This window comes from Xiphophorus maculatus, chromosome 22, assembly GCF_002775205.1.
Source record: "Xiphophorus maculatus strain JP 163 A chromosome 22, X_maculatus-5.0-male, whole genome shotgun sequence".
Taxonomy (NCBI): Eukaryota; Metazoa; Chordata; class Actinopteri; order Cyprinodontiformes; family Poeciliidae; genus Xiphophorus; species Xiphophorus maculatus.
The window spans coordinates 21,877,169-21,895,541 of NC_036464.1; the positions used below are offsets into that span (position 1 = coordinate 21,877,169).

An 18,373-nucleotide genomic window follows, 5' to 3' on the forward strand; every position below is an offset into this window, starting at 1 on the left:
TACAAACCTTCCTTGAGTTACACAAATGGTTTTATCCAACACAACGAATCAACAACACAATCTTTCAACTAGCCACGCTCCAATCAGGCTCAACACCAAATCTGAGCTGAACTGCACAGGTTAATGAAAACGATAAGGTAGGGGTAAAATATCCTGTCTTTTTTTTCCCGCTATTTTTCCTTCAACACACTCTGAAACACAGAGAATGACATAAGCAGCCAAGAAATCACACCCTACTGGTCTACAATATTTCTGAGGGTTATTTCTGCCTTCAGGACAAAGGGTTTCACCTCTTAGTGACAGATGACGGATCATGCATTTGGAGTTAGTATGTGTGTGCCTCTGCGTTTGCAGGGGTGGGTGCGCGTGTGTGCGTGGGCGTGTGCGTGTTTGGTCAGGATAATTAGACCTTGTGCTCTCCTCCCTGAGAGTTCTCTAACCACAGGTTTGAGGCGTAATGAAACTACACAGTCACGGACACCAGGCTGACACACCACACAGAAATGGGCACGTACATCGTACTGAGCACATTCACAGATGTCTCAAAACAAACACACACCAACAATCATGCATGCGCTGTGTAAATGTTTAACCGAGACACCGATACAGAGAGATTCTGGAAGAGATGAGGACAAAGAAACAAGAGCGAATTTAAAAGTACAGAATGTATTATTTTTTTATGCAAAAAAAAAAAAAAAAAGATCACTAAGATTTTATTAATCATGTGTTTTAGAGTTCTAGTTACCTTTCTGGCACAAAATGGATGTGATGCAACGCCGTGTGGCTGAATTAGTGTATTTACAGATAATGCGTCAAAATCCTCCATAGCCATATGCAGCCTTCGCTCCCCGCTGGCTTCCAGGCACTGAACCTGAAATAAGCTCTTTTGTCAACAGTACAGGCACAGGAGGCTAACTCTTTATAGAAAACCTAACAATGGGAAAACGTGGTGAAGTAGTTCAAGAAATTGTACCATAAAACATCCTTAGGTGCGCTTCAATGTTTAATGTAGTTTTTCCACTTTACATATTGTGTGGAGACAATTATTGTGTTTTTAGACACATTAGTTACATTTTTAAACAAGAAAATGTGAAGGCTGTTTAGATGTCTGCTGTCATTTCCTCCAAATATTGCATTTCTTTTGACCTCGTCTTTCGCCACCAAAGAAATAAACTCTATTATGACGGTGTAGCAAAACAGAAAGTATAATCTTTACAACAATCCATCCTTGGATTTAGTCAACTTTCCATAAAAGTAATGCATTGTGAATTAAAAAGAAATCAGATCACTCTCTGGAATCAGACAAACGATAACAAATTTTATTGGACAATAAATTGACCCCAGAAGTTATCGCGATAAACAATAACATTATTGCTTTGAGACAACTTTCAAGAACTATAACGGTCAAGGCATAATAATGCAAGAACACATTCTCAAAGATTAATAAACTTTCTTTAAATTTCAGTGAACATTTAACACTGGTACTAGAAGACATTTTAAATATGCAAAATAAACAACAGAAAAAAACAAATAAAATGAATTATGACGTCTCTTTAAACAAAACTGTCCTTCACAAAAAAAAAAGGTAGTTAAGACCAAAACACCAGTTTGAAGACTTTTATCATCCAGTTTTTGGTAGAAAGAGAACAAACGATAAATAAATCATGCAAATGAAAATTATTTAACTTGTTCTAATTTATCATGCGATTAATTGATTTATTACTTATTGTGACAGGCCTACAAACATATTATTGGTTTGTTGATTCTTATTTTACTTTTCTGACAGAAAATAAGTAAAATAATAGGGGAAAATAGCTCATTTTTTGTCCCACAGTCCTGCCAAAGTTGCCGTATCTGTTCAGCCTTGCTGTTATCTGCTGAAGTCTTATTCTTTCTCACTCTTTCTGTCTTTGTCTTTCTTTTTAAACACACGACAGTGAAAATAGTTAACATTGAGTCTTTTTCATTTCACTTGTTAAGAACCTCCATAACAAACAGTGTTAACATCAGTGAGACCTGCTATGGTGCTTTCACTGACCTGAAAAAGATGGAACGTTTTGAGTTTCCAGCTGTCAGAGCTGCTGAGAATTGCGTTGATTTCTTGGTGCATCACAATAAATAAAAACATTCTGAAATGTCCTTATTACTAAAAATCAGAAAAAAAATATGAATGCACGTAGGAGGCATGGTCTTGTTGTCAATGGGAATAGGAATATAATTTTATAGCTTCACTGTTTTTCTGCCTTTCCTAAAACATAAAAAGGCCCTATGATTAGATCGTCCAAAACAGATGAAAACCTGCTTAGAAAATGTGTTGTAAAAAAGGAATTGCTTTGTTACAAAGGAAAAATATAGGAAACTGAGGATCACTGTTGAAAAGAACAGTGGAAAAACATCCCATATTCACTTGTCTAACTCATCAGCACAAGGGCCAGATATGAATCAGTCAATGTGATGGGCCTGCTCAGTTCATGGGATTGCCTAAGTTTTTCAGATGAGCCTATTTTTCTTTCATATTTCTTCACTGCTCAGGAGTACGACCTCAAGAGTATGACCTCTTCTGTGACTGAGTTCACACAAGAAATTGTGACTCACCTTAAGTCAAGTGATACTTGGGAAAACCATAGAGATTTTACTGGCTTTAAGATGACCGTGACTCATGCTGTCACGGGTTTATAGCCTATGCAGATTGCTCAGTGATTAAGTAATATTTGTGGTATAGCTGTTTAAGAGGTCAAAACCTGAAGAAGGTCACGGAACGGCTTGTGGTTTGCAACATCCAGATGGGGAAGAATGTAGTCTGCAGTTTAAAGCAGAGCTTGGTTCGCATCTTTTCATCCTACTTTGCTTCAGAAGCGCAGGATCCAATCAAAGGTAGAGCTGTCTTTTTCTTCAAATTTAAACCAAATCCTTTGGGAGTGAATGTAACTGAACATGTCATAGCTAAATAATTGAAAGCTTCAATCAAATTTACATTTATAAAGGTTGCATTACCTAGCGAGTGATTAAAAGTGATCAGCCTGAAACGTGCTGTACAACAGCGGTTTGTCAAACGATGTGTAACTTTGCCTGCCAGAAAACAAGGAACGAGTCTCCTTGTTCCGCTTTCTTATCTGTGCCTCTTCATTGTTCTACAGCAAGAACGAGCACACATGCGTGCGCATACTCCAGATAACTCTGCAGCCATGTTCAAATTAGGTTCGCCACAAAGACAAGCGCGCACGCACACATACATACACACTTCAGATTTTTTTCCCCCAACTTGCTTAATGTGACTAGGTGCTGACTCACGTTCAGTCACCCTTCTGCCTGCGTTTGGTGACCATTTGAATCACAGCAGTGAGGTTAACAAGCAGCCAGGCCTTACGTGTCTCTTATCACGTACCAAACATCAGTCCAGGGAATCCTCCACATAAGGATCACATTACATTCCTCCTGATGTTAACGCACTAAGTGGTGATATAAAATGTGCTCCTGAGCGTTGTGTTTTAAGTTGTAATGCTTGAAAACAGGACAAACTGATAGGGACTAGCAGATAAGAAAAGATTCAGTTTTACATTGGTTGGAAGTAGGTTTCAAAGCCCTTATACCCTTTAATGTAGAAATCAGGCACTAATGTAGACCCTAATAGGTCTACATTAAAGATTCAACAACAGAATCAACATTTATTTTTCAAAATAAAGCGAACAAGTACTGTTCAAAATAAAAGCACCAATATTCCAAAATTCAATTCTGTGTCAAACCCACAGATTTTAAATTATCTTTAGCTGCATTTCCTTTGACCATGTAATTCCAAAAATTTTGAAAGAAAAAAAAAACTCATAAAAAAACTCATGGCAACACTTTTTTAGAGTCATGTGATCAACGACCGGATGTTACTACTGACGAAACACGAAGAAGACAGCAGGAAGTGGTAGGAGGATGTTGTCACTGCAAGTTTTTTAAAGACTTATCGCGAGAACAAGCTTATTCATGAGTGATCTTAATTGTGTTTCTTATGCTGTGGAAACACTGCAGTTGCTAAATTGTGTGTGTGTGTGTGGGGGGGGGGGGGGGGGGGGGTTCGACATTAGTGGAATATCGACAACGTTTTGCACACATTTGTAAAGGATACACAAATAGTGTCACCAGACAAGGCCTTTCAAACTAAACCTTGTTTTTTCAAATGAAAATTCTACTTATTTCAAGGTTGTGTAATTTTACACGAGATTCCTAATACCTGCTGGGATTTGCGACTCAAAACCAATGTATGCAGCCGAAAGAAAGAACAGAAAGAAAGAGAAAAGAATGATGGAGTTGGACAGTGTGCACCAGGTGAGAGGTTTTATTCAAATTTCTTCTTTCTTCAGGGTTTTTTCCCATTTCAGACTTTTCTTTTCTTTCTTTGGTGGAAAAAATATTCTTCATCCTTACTATTGATATGCAACTGGAAAGTGCATCAAGTGAGGTGTAGCCATCACCATTGATTAGATTTAACTTCACTGAAATGATAAACGATTATTTAACGCCTCAAACAGGCAACCCAACCAAAAATGCACAAAATAGGTCACTGGGTTTTATTTCTTGTGCCTTCACATATATTGCATGTAGAATTTGTTTGTAGACAAACTGCTACAAACACAAGCCAACATTATGAATATGGGCCATAGAAATATGAGTTCTGCTGGTGTAAATAGAGGCTACAGAAAGGCAACTTAAAAAGCATAAAGTATCTTCAAAACAATACCCCATTTTCTACTAATAATCCTGGAAAATATCTTTAAATACTGGAGCCTATATTTTTTTGTAATTCTAACAATACATTCTGTTAATATTATAATTATAAAAGCATAAAGAAAGAGCATTGACTATTTCTGATGTTTTTTGGGAGGATTCTACAAGTGGTGCGACTAAGAAAAACATCTAACGGGTTAATTCTCCTGATGCTGCTCATTACCAAATCAGGCACTAAACAAAATGGGTGGAAGCACATTTGTGATGCATCAAACTGCTGAGATGCAGACCTCGAAGCTTTCTAGATGTTAAGCTTCTGATACTAAGGGAGATTTTTAAGCTCTTCGGAGGGATATAAAACTCCCGTCATGCATTTCCCTGACTTTTACTTTTCAGCTCACTACACTCATGAGATTAAAGTTAATTTAAACGAGCACAGACTCTTCTTCCCCTTCATCTCTGCATTTTCCAGTTTGCTAGTCTGCCCTTTGACAGTAAGTAAATCTCTGATGATGCAACATGCAGAAACGTTGCCAAGGAATCAGAAGCCAAGAGGAAATCGAGTCTTACTGCGGTTATTCAAATTTACAACAGGGTCTATTCAGTGGTTATATGCTCCCTGTGATAATGTAATCATGTCTTCAGGGAAGTAATTGTGAGGCTAATGCAACTGTAATTTCATGTCACAATCAGAGACAGGAGCTAAATGACTTATCTATTTTTGGATTACTGCAGAAGAGAGTTTTGAAAAATAGGCCAAAGTATGAGGGAAAAGTGTGTCAGCCACACTGGTGCCACAAGGTGACAAACAATGCAACATGGCAGAGGTAAACCGGCACTGAGATTTGCTTTCAGCATCTGTGAACACTTTGCTTCATCTTCATGCCTGCCAGCGAGGATATAAGCAGCTTAACATGCTGTGCAAATAATTTGGTATTTGAAAATGTCAACTCCACCCCAATTCGTGCCACAAGGTTTTGCTTTTGACTTTGTTTTTATTGCTTAAAACTAGATGGTAAACAGAAGAAACAACATCTCATCTCTTTTTTCCCCTTGTCTTTTCTGTGAATGTTTAATTTCTGTTGAATTATGATTCCACTGATTATAATCAGATTGTGATTGAAGGGCCAGTGTTTTCATTACTGTTAGCTAGCTTAGCTAAAATACCGACTGGTCACAGCTTTTATTAATTTAGTTATCATACGTTCACAAGTTTTAGTCAAGTCTCAAGTATTAGATGATAAAAATAAACGTTTGTCCTCAAATGCATGCCATCTATTCTGCCTGTGTCACTGTATCAATAACAATAAATAAACAGTTTTGTTATTGCAAAAAAAGGTAACAGAAATACCTGGGTGTGTGTAGGGAAAGTGGCTTAGCATTATCCCGATCTGTTTGAAGCACTGTGATGATATTCAAAAACATATCAAAACTTCAAAACTCTTGGTGAGTAATGGTATCAAAAATAATTCATCCATATTGTTAATAGCAGCATATTTTCCCTTTTCAAAGCTTCCTTTTAATTCACTTAGCCACTCACTAACAGCAATATTGTTTAGTTGCTATTATTCCCAATAATGCCTAATGTCCCTAATTTGCATCATACCTTAACTTTGCATTAAGTCAGGCAGTTGAATTAGTCATATTCAAACTAACAAACTTTACTATTTGAAATACTGTAATGATTAAAAAGAAAAACAATCTGAAAAATCTGTTTAGCAGCAAAAACTGCCAAGCAAAAGCAAATACCTCATTTTTTTAAAATAATTTTTAATAAAATCAGGAAGTGAGGGGTTAAGTTCATCAGCGCTCAAATAATTTAGATACATTTACAGATGTATTGCACAAAACTTTACATTGAGAAGAGTTTGATATGTGATCCCTGACTCTTACCCTTCCCATCAGGAGGTTGTTGTACTCATCTCCAATAGCACGGAGTTGACGACCATAGGTTTCTGACTGCATATCCCGTGCCGCGTTAATAGTGCTATAGTGGTTGGGAGACTGCCCTGAAACAGAGAGCAGAAAACACATAGTAATTTTTTCAACATATTCGTAAAATCGTAACGTGTGTCTGGAACATTATGAGTCAGTACAGTCAGAAGCAGCATTTTCTGCAGTGATTAGGTGTTAAGACGAGAGCTTCCCTGTTAAATTTACAGTTCGCTCATCTATGATTCATTTAAGTGAAACATGAAAAATACGTTATCACACAGGATCTGTGGTCGGGGGTTTAGACTTGAAAACCAAGTCAACCTGAGCACTGACATATTTTAAATATGACTCCTTGCATTAAAGGAAACCACAGAGGAACTAAGCTCAGTGGATGTTTCTACAAAGCCTTGTATGATGTTCAATGGCTTCTTTGTTTGTCATATGGGTGACCCAGTACTATTCTGGGTCACAGAACATTTTCTTTTACATTTATAGTTAGCATCACATTGCAAAGGTATTCAGACACCTTCAGCTTTTTTTTCTGTTTTGTCACATTACAACCACAAGCTTAAGTGTATGTTATTGAGATTTTACCACATACATGACTTCTGTAGGTAATTGGTGGCACTGAATTGTATTTTTGGATATCATCCAAAAGAGTGCACCGAGTATAAATCTCTTTTTATTAGCAGTAGTAGTATCGTATACCATGTATTTTCCTTTCACTTCACAATTATACACTGTTTGGTGTTGATCTGACATCTAAAATCCCAATAAAATACATTGGAGTTTGTAGATGTACTCTGACAAAATGTAAAACATGCCACTGTATGTTCTAGGAAATGGATCATATAAAATATATTTATTATTTACTTGCAATATAACATATAAAATGTATCTTTGACAGTTGTGATAGAAACAAAAACACACCAGCTGACCGTGTGAGCGCATGTTTGTACCTCTGCATTGGTGTGTGTGTGTGTGTGTGTTTGCGTTTGTTTTTGTGGTTTATCTGTTAAATTTTCAGTCTGAACTACAGTATGAGTATGAAAGGCTCTGACCTCTTACCGATCTCCGCTTATGACTCATTCACGCCGTTATGAAACCCAGACTTAATATTTCTAACATCCTTCAATATTGAAGCTACTGATTCAGCGATAAATCCGTCAGGCGCTGCTGAAGCATGGCTAGAACGGTGTTAAGCAGGAGACAAGGAAAAATTGCAAAGGCTCAGAATGTGTCATCATTGCTGGAAATGCAACTGAAAACAAGCATTTGTCAATTCGCTCAAATAGATGCTTGTTAAACAGTGAACAATTGAAATGCTTTAGAGCGCAAAGAAATTATAACCATGTAAAGCAGAGTTAAGCAAAGCAAAATTATATATTACATATCAAATCACAGCATGGAAGGTTTCCAAAAGTGTCAAAATCAGCAAAAAAAAAAAAGTCTTCAGCATTTATAAAGTAGTCCTAGATTTGATCAACATTGCAACAAATTATCCAGAGGGATGATTAATCCAAAATGTGACTAGGCTGCATGAAAAATGTTTTACCGTATTCGAAAAGAACCCAAGAGATGGTTGCACCTTTAACTGATCCTATCCTGTCAATGATTGTTTACTGTCATTGATTTTCTTTTTTTTAAACCAAGAACTAGATCATTAAATTAGTACTAAACGCGGTGAATCGGACACCAGGTTCAGCATCAGTATCCAGCCGTGGTTGGGGAAGCTTCACATTGACTTGACACTTGACATGCAAACAAGTAAAAGAATCAGACTCTTAAGGGAAATAACTTATTTAAAGAGCACACTTTGTGTTTGTGCTAACGGCATCCCCCATGTTCAGGTTGCCCAGGGCAGAGAACCACACTGCCTATATCCAATACCAACAATGTTTGGCGTGAACATAAAAATATGCCTATTTGAAAGCATACACAAATACTCAACAATTTTGTCTTTTTGTTCCAAAGGGAACCAAATGGCCAAAGAGATGTTTACAACTTTGTTGTGAATTAAATCTGTAGAAGAAGTCCAAATTCTAAAGTTACCCAGACTGAATATGAAAACTGATTACACATTAGTCCAATTAAGCATGTTGGTTATTTTATACAGATTTATCAGCTCAAATCAAAACTGATCATCAAGCAATTTGTGTAGGTATTTGTTTGTTTGTTTCTTCTATTATGAAGGTGTTCATGTCAAGAAAAAAAAAAAAAAACAGAACAAAAACGCTTCACGTAGCTTCACTTTGACTCTCCAGACAGCTGACTATTGTGTTTTCTTCCTGCTGCCGCATGAGGAAGTCCAGAGAGACCGAACTCTGACAAGAAGAAGATAAACTGATCCTTCTTACGGTACCTTTTGGCATCCGACACACAAACAAGGAAACATTCTTCATATCTGAAGCCTTTATTGCATGCTGGCGACAACACATGACAAGCTGCAGCACTGCGCGTGTGTTTTTATCTGTTAAACATTGTCATCGACAAAGCAGACTGCCTGAGATGCATAAAGTTTCCGTCTGGGTCACACAAAGGAGCTGCATGCCTATTTTGACTGCTTAACATGCGCAATTAATGAGTGACCTGTGCACACATGCGAGCTGGTTTCTTCTGATTGCTATCTGTCTGGCTGCAGTGGAAAAATATAAATAAAAGAGACACAAGGAAATCAGTTAAGCTAATCACTTCTATTATATCCTCTTATAGAGAGTACAACACCCTGACGCTTCTTAGGGTTTTCTGCTAGCATCTGGAGATAGCACAAGTGTATCTCTAGAATAAACACAGAAATATGCATAGACATAATTCAATCTCAGTTGATTTGTTGTGGCATTTGAATTTAAATGTAACCATTCATTCCTAATGCACAGTAAAGTGTTTGTTTGTGCAGCATTTGTGAAATCCGAGAGTACCCCTCTATATTCTTAAGGCTTTTCTTTCATGGCTTGTTTTCAATATTTGCTGTTTTTTGCCCTTTTTTCGCCTCAAGTTTTGTTACCAAGCTACAAGTCAACACAGACTGCAACTCTAGCCGGCAGCACAGCACTTAAAAAGTCTTCTATTGTAGATGATGTCGATATAAACAAGTCCACTGCAGCACTATTTTCGATCTTTATTGCTGGAGGTGACAGCCTTGCGTGCTTCGCTCTGTTTTTCAATTGAACCATACAACAAACACAAAAACAGAATCAGAAGGACCATGAGAACTGCTGAAACTCCATGAAACACTTCACTGGCTGCTGTAAAACAATAAAAAAAATATGCAACTTTTTCCACATCATGACTCATTTGGTGTTTAAAAATTATACAACCTGGAAAATCCATCCAATTTTGATGTCATGTCCTGTCATCCTGACACTGAGGTGATCTAAATACAGCCAGTGGCTACTTTAACACCTTTAAGGTGTGAGCTACACGCGTTTCCCACACTGAGTCTCAACACAGAATATGTAGCTCAGCAGAGCATCATGCAGAAACAGCTTCACGATATGTTGTAAATTTGTATGTAACATGCATATCACAAAAAACTTATTTGACCACAGTAAGTGTTAGCTACTTATGTAAGGATTCCTATGCATATTTGGTGACCTTTTGCCACTTAGAAATCTTTTAGAAGATAAAGTGTTTGGTGAGCTTGTCAGAAATACACTAACTTTGTTAAATTACTTGTTTATTATACTCATGTGGATATTGCAAAATTCATCAACATTATTGCACATTGCGCATTATAGGCCACGCCCCTTTGGTTCCGCCATCCCAGACGCACGCCTTGGAAGTCTATATCCCTGAGACCTCGACACATTCACTTGTAGATGATGAAAAAGACAACGCGATTTAAACAAGCGAGGAAGAACTTTGTCAATCCTCTGCTGACAAACTGACAGCTATTTTTGGTAAGGCATCAGTGTTGAGAGAACTTGCAGTGAATAAAGCAAGAAAGAAAATAAATTTGGCTCTCCGTTCGCATGGGAGCACAGTAAGATTTCAGCTGAGAGACAAGAAAAGCAGTCGCCTTTTTGCTGACTCGCCATTGCCTCCTTTCAGCTTTTCTTCGCAAATTTTCCGGAGTTTCAAACTGAAACCTTTGTTTCACTAGTGAACACACTCTGCAACATTCACAGATCCGTCATCTTCTGCTTGCTTTGCATCATTCTCTAACCACATGTGTTACATGATAAAAACCTACATTACTCAAATATGTGCAGCCACTAAGTCAGGCTTGTTGAATCCTAAATGTGTTAGCATGTAAATCTATGGCAATGCTTCCGCTTAATATCATTTGGGACAGAGAAGAAAAAAAAAATCACTGAGATCCAGATTGCCACCCACCACAGCTGACTGTGTGGTGTAGGTGCTTATTTACACAAAGAGAGGGAAGTGACATATGACCACAAATGGTGACACAATAACAGTTCTGTCCTATGATACCTGCTGCCAACAATGCTTGTCAGATTATTTAGCCTCTGGGAATGGTTACACCGTGAAGTAATCCCAGGGAAACCAGGCATCACACAGCCCTTACACTGTACCTGACCTTGTAGCTGGCAGGTTAAAGTCAACAGGATGTCCTGTCAGACTAATTTATACATCAGACATCTCACGTTCCCACTGAAAGAATTAGGTGAACAAAGAAAAAAAAGGTTTGAGGACTGGACTCAAATGACAAACACTTCCTAAAAAGTATCAGCTGATACACCCCCTGCTCCTATCTTCCAAGCAGCTCATCCGTGTCTTCGGAGACTCTATTGTCAGGGTCCAACAACCTTTTTTCCCATTTAACCAAAACGTTTGTGCAGGTCATCTTTAGGTGTGCGCTTTTCATCCGGTGTTAAAGAGGAAGTGTGCTCCTTTTGTTACAGCAAAATGCCTTATGGTGTATCTTGAGCACACTGCAGTCTAAACGTAGCGCTGGACTCCAGAGAACAATGCGGTAAAACATGCTATACTACATCGGATTTAATTATTGATTTTAAAACGAAACGATCTATGTAGTAATAATATTAATAATCATATCCTACTCCTTTTTTCTTGGCAATGGAAGTTGCACGAGAAAACTGCTGAATCATCAGTTGCACTGGGAGGACACAAGACAAAACGGGTTGGTTTGTTTCTCTTTTTGGTATAATGACTGATGAGTTACCTCAGGGTGAGTAATATTAATCGAAGTACCCCTCTCCCTTTTTCCTCTTTTCCTTTCAAATTGAGCTGTGTAAAAGTGGCTTGGGCAACATGAGGGAATCAGGGGAGGATACATGTTTCTGCCTGAGTTTGTCAGAGGTTCCTCAGTGAGCCAACAAGCTGACCTGAGCCAAGTATTAGTCAATAAACCAGAATGTGTAAAAGCGTTGGTATTACTCATCTGACAGAGTTGCAAACGCTTTAGTGGAAAATCCAGGTTTCCCTCACGAGGAAAACTCCAACAGATAAAAAAAAGGAAACGCTCCCTGAGAGTTGTTCATGTATTTAATATCAATATCAGCCCCTCCAAAACTCTGATGAAGAAGCGCTTGAGGAGCGGGTGTCGGGCTTCTGTTTGGTTTCGCATGTTGCTGCACACCCACACAAAAACTGCAGCCAGTGAAAACATCTGAAGCAGCCTGTATTGCACAGTCAAGTCTCTGGTTTTCATGTGCAAAGCAGATTGTTTTCTTTCTCCCCTTAGCAACACTTGTCATCTTTGGCCCAAATAATCACAATTTAAGGAAAGGAAAGTTCTGAGAAGTTCACAAGTTATTTGAGTTAATTGTTCATTTTATATTATTTAAATTTGAATAATAATCAATTTTTCTTCCTCATGTCTAGTGTCCAGCAGAGAAATTTAAAGCTAATTTTCATAAGGGTTGTATTGCAGGCAAATGCATGAACTAAGTTTCTGTAGAGGAGCAAAAATTTAAGCTTGTTTCCAGCTTTAGTCAGATTAGCGGCAGTGCTAATGCTAAAGTCAAACTTACTCGAGAGCTGAGATTCTTAACGCGGATGCATGATATATCGGCACTAACATCGGTATCGGCCTGATAAATAAAACTGGGCCGACATTAACAGCTATTTGTTCCCATATTATTGATGTTTCAGAAGGGGGAGGCTGGTCATGTGGTATTTGTTTGGTCATGTGACTGTGATAGTGATGAAGCAGGACTGTGGGGAGAAGCAGAGATGCAAAGGGGAAGTCAGTGGTGTGGTTGATTTTTTTCAAGATGTTGAAAGAATGGTGGAATATATACTGTTAAATATCGATTATCGGCCGTAACAGTAATATATTGATATCGGCCCAAATTTTACAGATCGGTGCATTGTTCATTCTTATGCCTCAGAGAAGGTGTATCTGCCAACTTATTAATATCAATCCAAAACCTATTATTGATATTTCACTAACATCTCATCCTTTAAAGTCTGAACAGTATTTTTTTTTCTGTTTTAACACAAGTGGACAAACCAGGTGAGGAGAGTGATCACAAGTAAGAGGTTTGGGCTCAGTTGGCTCGTTGTTCTTCTTCTTCTTCTTCTTCTTTGTTATTTCAGCCTTCCCTGTATACCCATCCCATCTACAAACTACCATGGTTTATTATAATTTATATAATGTCTGAAACGGAATGATCTTTTAAATCCCTCACCCCTCCCTCTTTGTTATTTTCTTTCTCTCTTTTTTGCAGTGCACTGAAGTTTGCTCACCGTGCAGGCCGAGTCCACCGTGCTCCACAGCCATTCGCTGCAGGGCGTGGTTCATCACCTGGCCGGTGAGGCTGGGGGTCTGCGTGGCTTTGTCAGCCGTCACTGGGTGCGGAGAGAGCGGGGAGCTCGGCAGCGAGTCGCAGTCAAAGGAGAAGTATCCGCTGGACGAGCGGCGGGGAGGGCGAAATATCGACCTGCTTCGAAAGACGTCTAAACTGGCCGGGCTCACGGAGCAAGGCGGCGAGTCCGAGTCCGGCTCCCCTCTTCGTCCTCCTCCCTCTCCTCCTCCTCCTCCCCCGGCTGTGGAGGCGCCCGCCTGCGGCGCGCGGCTCCGCTCTGTGTGCTTCGAGGAACGTGGTGTTCGCGCTGAGGATGCTGGGTCTCCGCCGGTCCCCTCTGCTGGCGTTACTTCGGTCGAGCCATCGAGCAGATTTGGCGGTCTGTTGGATGAACAGAGCGTCACCGTGAGCATGGGCTTTCATCCCTCTGCCCGGCTACAACAGCCCCTCTCCGCGTCTGTGCTGCGTGTTTTCCGGAGCCGCAGCTGCGCGTGCAGCGCAACTTGCTGTGTCACGCCTGGACTTTGTTCTGCAATTCTTTATTTTTAGAAATGCGGAATCGCAGCGTTTTTTCTACACCCTATTCGTTTAATAGCGCGCTGACCTTTCTAGTGTCTTTACATCAGGGAAGTCGGTGTTTCACCTGTGGGGCCTGTCCGGATTATTTTCATCGGCGTCCACAGCACCTGATTCCCACAGCCTTTTTTTTCCCCCAGCACAAGCGGTAAAACCCAGTTTCCTGTTCCAAAACCGACGTCCAGCGAGTATCTATTGTTTGTCAGAAATTGCTGATTATGGCAAGTCTTTGTTTATTTTTTATTTTATTTTTTTTTTTGCTGGAGAGGGAAAAAAACAAAACCAAATCCGACATATAGGAAGCGGCTGGGGTGACTTTAACTGCGTCACAGGCAGTCAACCTGAAACGCACCCGCCTCAAGAGACAAATCTGGAAGCTTTTAATGGGATCCTATTGCAGTATCTCCAGAATGCGCTAAATTAAATGAAAGCTCAGAAGTGTAGCTTCAATACAACTGCGCTCAGAGTAATCTGTAAATTTGGGTTTAGAGCCTTAACGATAAGCCTCTGTTCCAGATTGGCATTTAAAAAACAGAAGAAGAAAGAAAATGTGTTTAGGTTGTGTTTTCTTTAGCGCAAACTCTTTCATTTTGTATGCGCAGACGCGAGTTTAATAACTATTTCCTTTTACGCACGCACAAACGGCTACTGCACTTGACCTGGACGCGCCGCTCGCTCTCCTGGTGGATACATTATAATATATATACTTTTACGAATCCCACGAGGATTTGTGCGTGAATCCAAACACGATGAGAAACTGGAAAGCGAAACAGCAACTCGACGGGCACGGGCAGCGGCTGCTAACGCGCAGGCACACACGCACACACACACATACACACACTGAGAGAGAGGAAGGGAGACAGAGGAAAAACAGGCAGAGGAAAAGGAAGGAAACCAAGCCACCGTGTGATGAAATGTTGAAGGAAATCCGTCCACAGTGCACTTCACCGTCGCCACAGTACACTTATAAAGTGGAGTTTGTTTGCGTGTTTTTATGTCAGCTGTGGGGCGGGAAAACATGCGACATTTTAAGATTGCACCATAAGCATGCAGTTTGCGACATGAAGAGAAACACATATATATGCCGCTCAAGCATACGGAAGTCGCGAGCTTCTGGATTCTGCTTCAGTGCGTGTGCGCCTCCCACCGGAGGTGCAATGGGACGTGCAAATGTTGCGATTGAGGTGCAAATATGTTAGTCAACGACCGCTAATTACCCGCTATGGCTACATCTAATTACACGCAAAAAGACAAGTGCATTTGGATGGGGTTTTTTTTGTTGTTGTTTTTTTAAAGTTGTTTTTTAATCCTCGGTTACTTCTTATACTGCCTAAACCCGGTGACCTGGGTTCTGCGCTGCAATCTGAAGGCACAAAGAGATCCTTAAGACAGAAATAATCAGTGTCTCTATTATTCCAGAAGGGGAAAATAAGCAATTGTTGCCCAAAAGTGCTTTCCGTCATACCGCAAACGCGTCTTTTATTAAAAAAAAAAAAAAAAAAAAGGAAGGAAAGAGAGAGAAAGAAAGACCACTCTCTCTTTCTCTTTAGCAAATAAAGCACAGTTTCCACAAAAACCGACCAACATTTGGAGCAATATACAAAAATCCTTTATCCCCGGTGCAACCCGACCTGCGCCTGAAGGGTCAATAAAGAAGTGGAGCTGGAGCGTGTCGTTCTTAAACACGGGAGCTTAGAAAAGCACAATAATTACCGAATCATTTTTCTTCAAGTATTATTCCAACTAGTTCAGTAACTACCGTGAAATAAGCAGATTATGTGTTTACGGACATGCTACTCAGAGTGCGTGGCAAACTGCAAGTTTAATAAAGCCCTCATTAAACTATAAATGCACATATTATTGCTGCTGTTATAATTGCGGTGATGCTGCGTTAAATAAAGGAATGGCAAACAGACCCGGATAAAGTGCGCGCGGGTGCAGCGCAGTCACGGAAAAGCCGGCGTGAAGCGGCGGATCATATTATTCCAATTAAACAGCGGGGTGACGAACAATGCGCGCGCTCACTGTTCGCTCGTGCTGACAAAACTTACCTTAAAGAGTGCATGTCAGTCTTGTGACTGACATGCGTTGACACATTGGCCCTAACTTCAAAAACAGTGGGAAAGCAGTTTGTGGGACTTCTAATGCTGGTCCACTAGTCCAAAGTGGCGACAATAAATCCCGAAAAAGAAATAAAAGGTGGAGGGGAAAGACGACGACGTCAACAAGCGAGTATATTCCAGAGTCGGACGGGAGCAGCGGTTGAAAAGTGGTTGAATAGTCCGTGTGGAAACTCCACCGTGTGAGGTAAACAAACTCCAGCCTGCCCTTTGTTGCTGAGATGTTTCCTTCGCTATCCGTGAAGCTACAGGGAGAAACGCTCTCAGTTCTCTGTATATAAATTGCATTGAGGTCACTCCGCCCCCATTGTGTGACGCAGTTTTCTGGGTTTAAATAGTATACTGGATGAATAGGCGGTTCACCGTCGCCCTCTGGCGTTCAAGCGAAACACCTGTGACTGAAATTGAGTGGAGGGAAATAAAAAAAAATTGTCACAGAACGCGCACAAAAACGCATAGCAAAACGCAGAGGTGAAACATTTAAACATGCTTAAATGTTTAAATTTAAACATTTTAAAAAAAACATTAAAATGTTTAAACTTACGGCTTCTCGTATGAGAAGACGATCTTCTGGCTGGTATTAAAACAGTCAATAACAGATGAGTCAGGGCAACGGACGGCATATTAAGAATAAAATCTGGTTAGATTCACTTCTGTGATGGAACATGGAGCAATGTATTAAACAAACCCTTCGCATTTTGCCACGTTTCAACCACAAAGTTTAATGAAGATCACCTAATAGACCAAAGTAAAGATTTTTTTTTGTGTGTGTGTGTGAAGTGGTTCATGTTTTTGCATCTTTTTGTACAAGTAAAAAGCAGAAATGCGTAACGTGCATGTCTGTTGAAGCCACCGTGAGCCAGCTCTTTGCAGATTCACCTTTTGCTCCAGTTACAGCTGCTGCATTTTCTTTGGGAATGTCTCTACCAACTTTGCACGTCTAGAGAGTAAGACACATTTTTGGACCATCGTTCTTTTCAAAAAATAAGTCCAGCTCAGTGACATTGGATGAAAGGTGTCTTTGATCATCAATTTTCAAGATTTGACACCTAATCTCACATGGATTAAAATCTAGAATTTGACTGGGCCATTCTATAGCATTTTATTGCTTGTGTGTTTTAGGATCATTACCCTGCCCAAAGTTAACCTTAAAGCTAACGCCATGCTTTAGAACGACTCTACAAATATTCATAGCAAAAATACCAACCTCAAAGTGATCTCAGAGCTCACTTACCCAACTGTCAAAATCACATGTAATGTCTTCAACACATTCGCTGCCATATATTGACGTTGGCAAGAGAGCGATTTGAGTAATACTGAGAAGGTTAAAACCACTCTTGAAATGAAAGTACATTTCAATATCTTTCCACTTATGAATCATATAAAGAGTACTGATTAAGCAATAGTGGAATTCATGAAGAAATACAGACCTAGTGATTAGGATGATATGCACAGGGGGATTTTGTGCCGTTGCATCCTAAGTTTATGTCCACCAGTTGACTGGAAGTTATGGAGGTTAGCTGAAGTGTCCAACACGGGGCAGCCATCTTCCTCTACGTCAAGTTGTAGATCTAAGTCTGCAGCTTATGGCCAAATGGTTATAGGACGGTTAAGTTACATGGTTTTTCCTCATGCACAGAATGTTTCAGTTAATTCTATAAATCCTTTCTACCCATAACATTCAAACTCCTTAAAAATCCACAGTGGATGGTCTATAGATTTGTGGCTGTCATAGCTTTTTTAATCAAAGACTATGACATTAATACATTCAAACCTGCACAGGTCTGAGACTTAACACAACCCTGTCATTTTCACACTCTACAAACTATTTTGTTTCTTAAACTACCAGGTATAGATTGCTCATCATTACCTTTGATTGCGATAACACCGATAAAAATGTTCTCATTGTTTATCAAGAAAGGCATGGATGAATAAAATATACTTAAAAACAAAACTTTTTGCATGTACTACTATGTTGTCTTTCTAATGATTAAATGTCACATGATCAAAAAAGAGGTTTTGGTCTTTTAGTAAATTAATATAGCACACATTTATTTTTCATTTTATCTAATTTGGCATCCAGTATTGGCAAACAAATGGGTGTTAGGCAGTATAACATAAGTATTATGAATCAAAGCAGTTTACAGATGCTCAGCTGTAGAAAATAGATGACATTAACTCAAAGCCACACCATCGCATCACACATGGCGCTTTAATCAAGTGAGTGCTGTGAATTGCAAAAGCAACATGCAAAAACACGAATTGCAAAAGCAAATCACAGCGCTCACCGATTCA

The 18,373-nt window shown here is 39.5% G+C and overlaps 1 protein-coding gene across 2 annotated transcripts in view; it reads right to left on the bottom strand.

Annotated features, from left to right (window-relative positions):
• The window catches only part of bcl2l11 (BCL2 like 11), a 31,418-nt gene extending 13,418 nt beyond the window's left edge, over positions 1-18,000 (bottom strand). For both annotated transcript variants that reach the window (XM_023326890.1, XM_014472047.2), the window contains exons 1-3: positions 16,010-18,000; positions 13,324-13,763; positions 6,607-6,722 (exon numbers count right to left, since the gene is read on the bottom strand). In XM_023326890.1, the coding sequence (XP_023182658.1) occupies positions 6,607-6,722; positions 13,324-13,763; positions 16,010-16,023 (570 nt within the window). In that variant the 5' untranslated portion in view covers positions 16,024-18,000. The remainder of the gene's footprint in view (positions 1-6,606; positions 6,723-13,323; positions 13,764-16,009) is intronic.
• Positions 18,001-18,373: the final 373 nt, after the last annotated feature.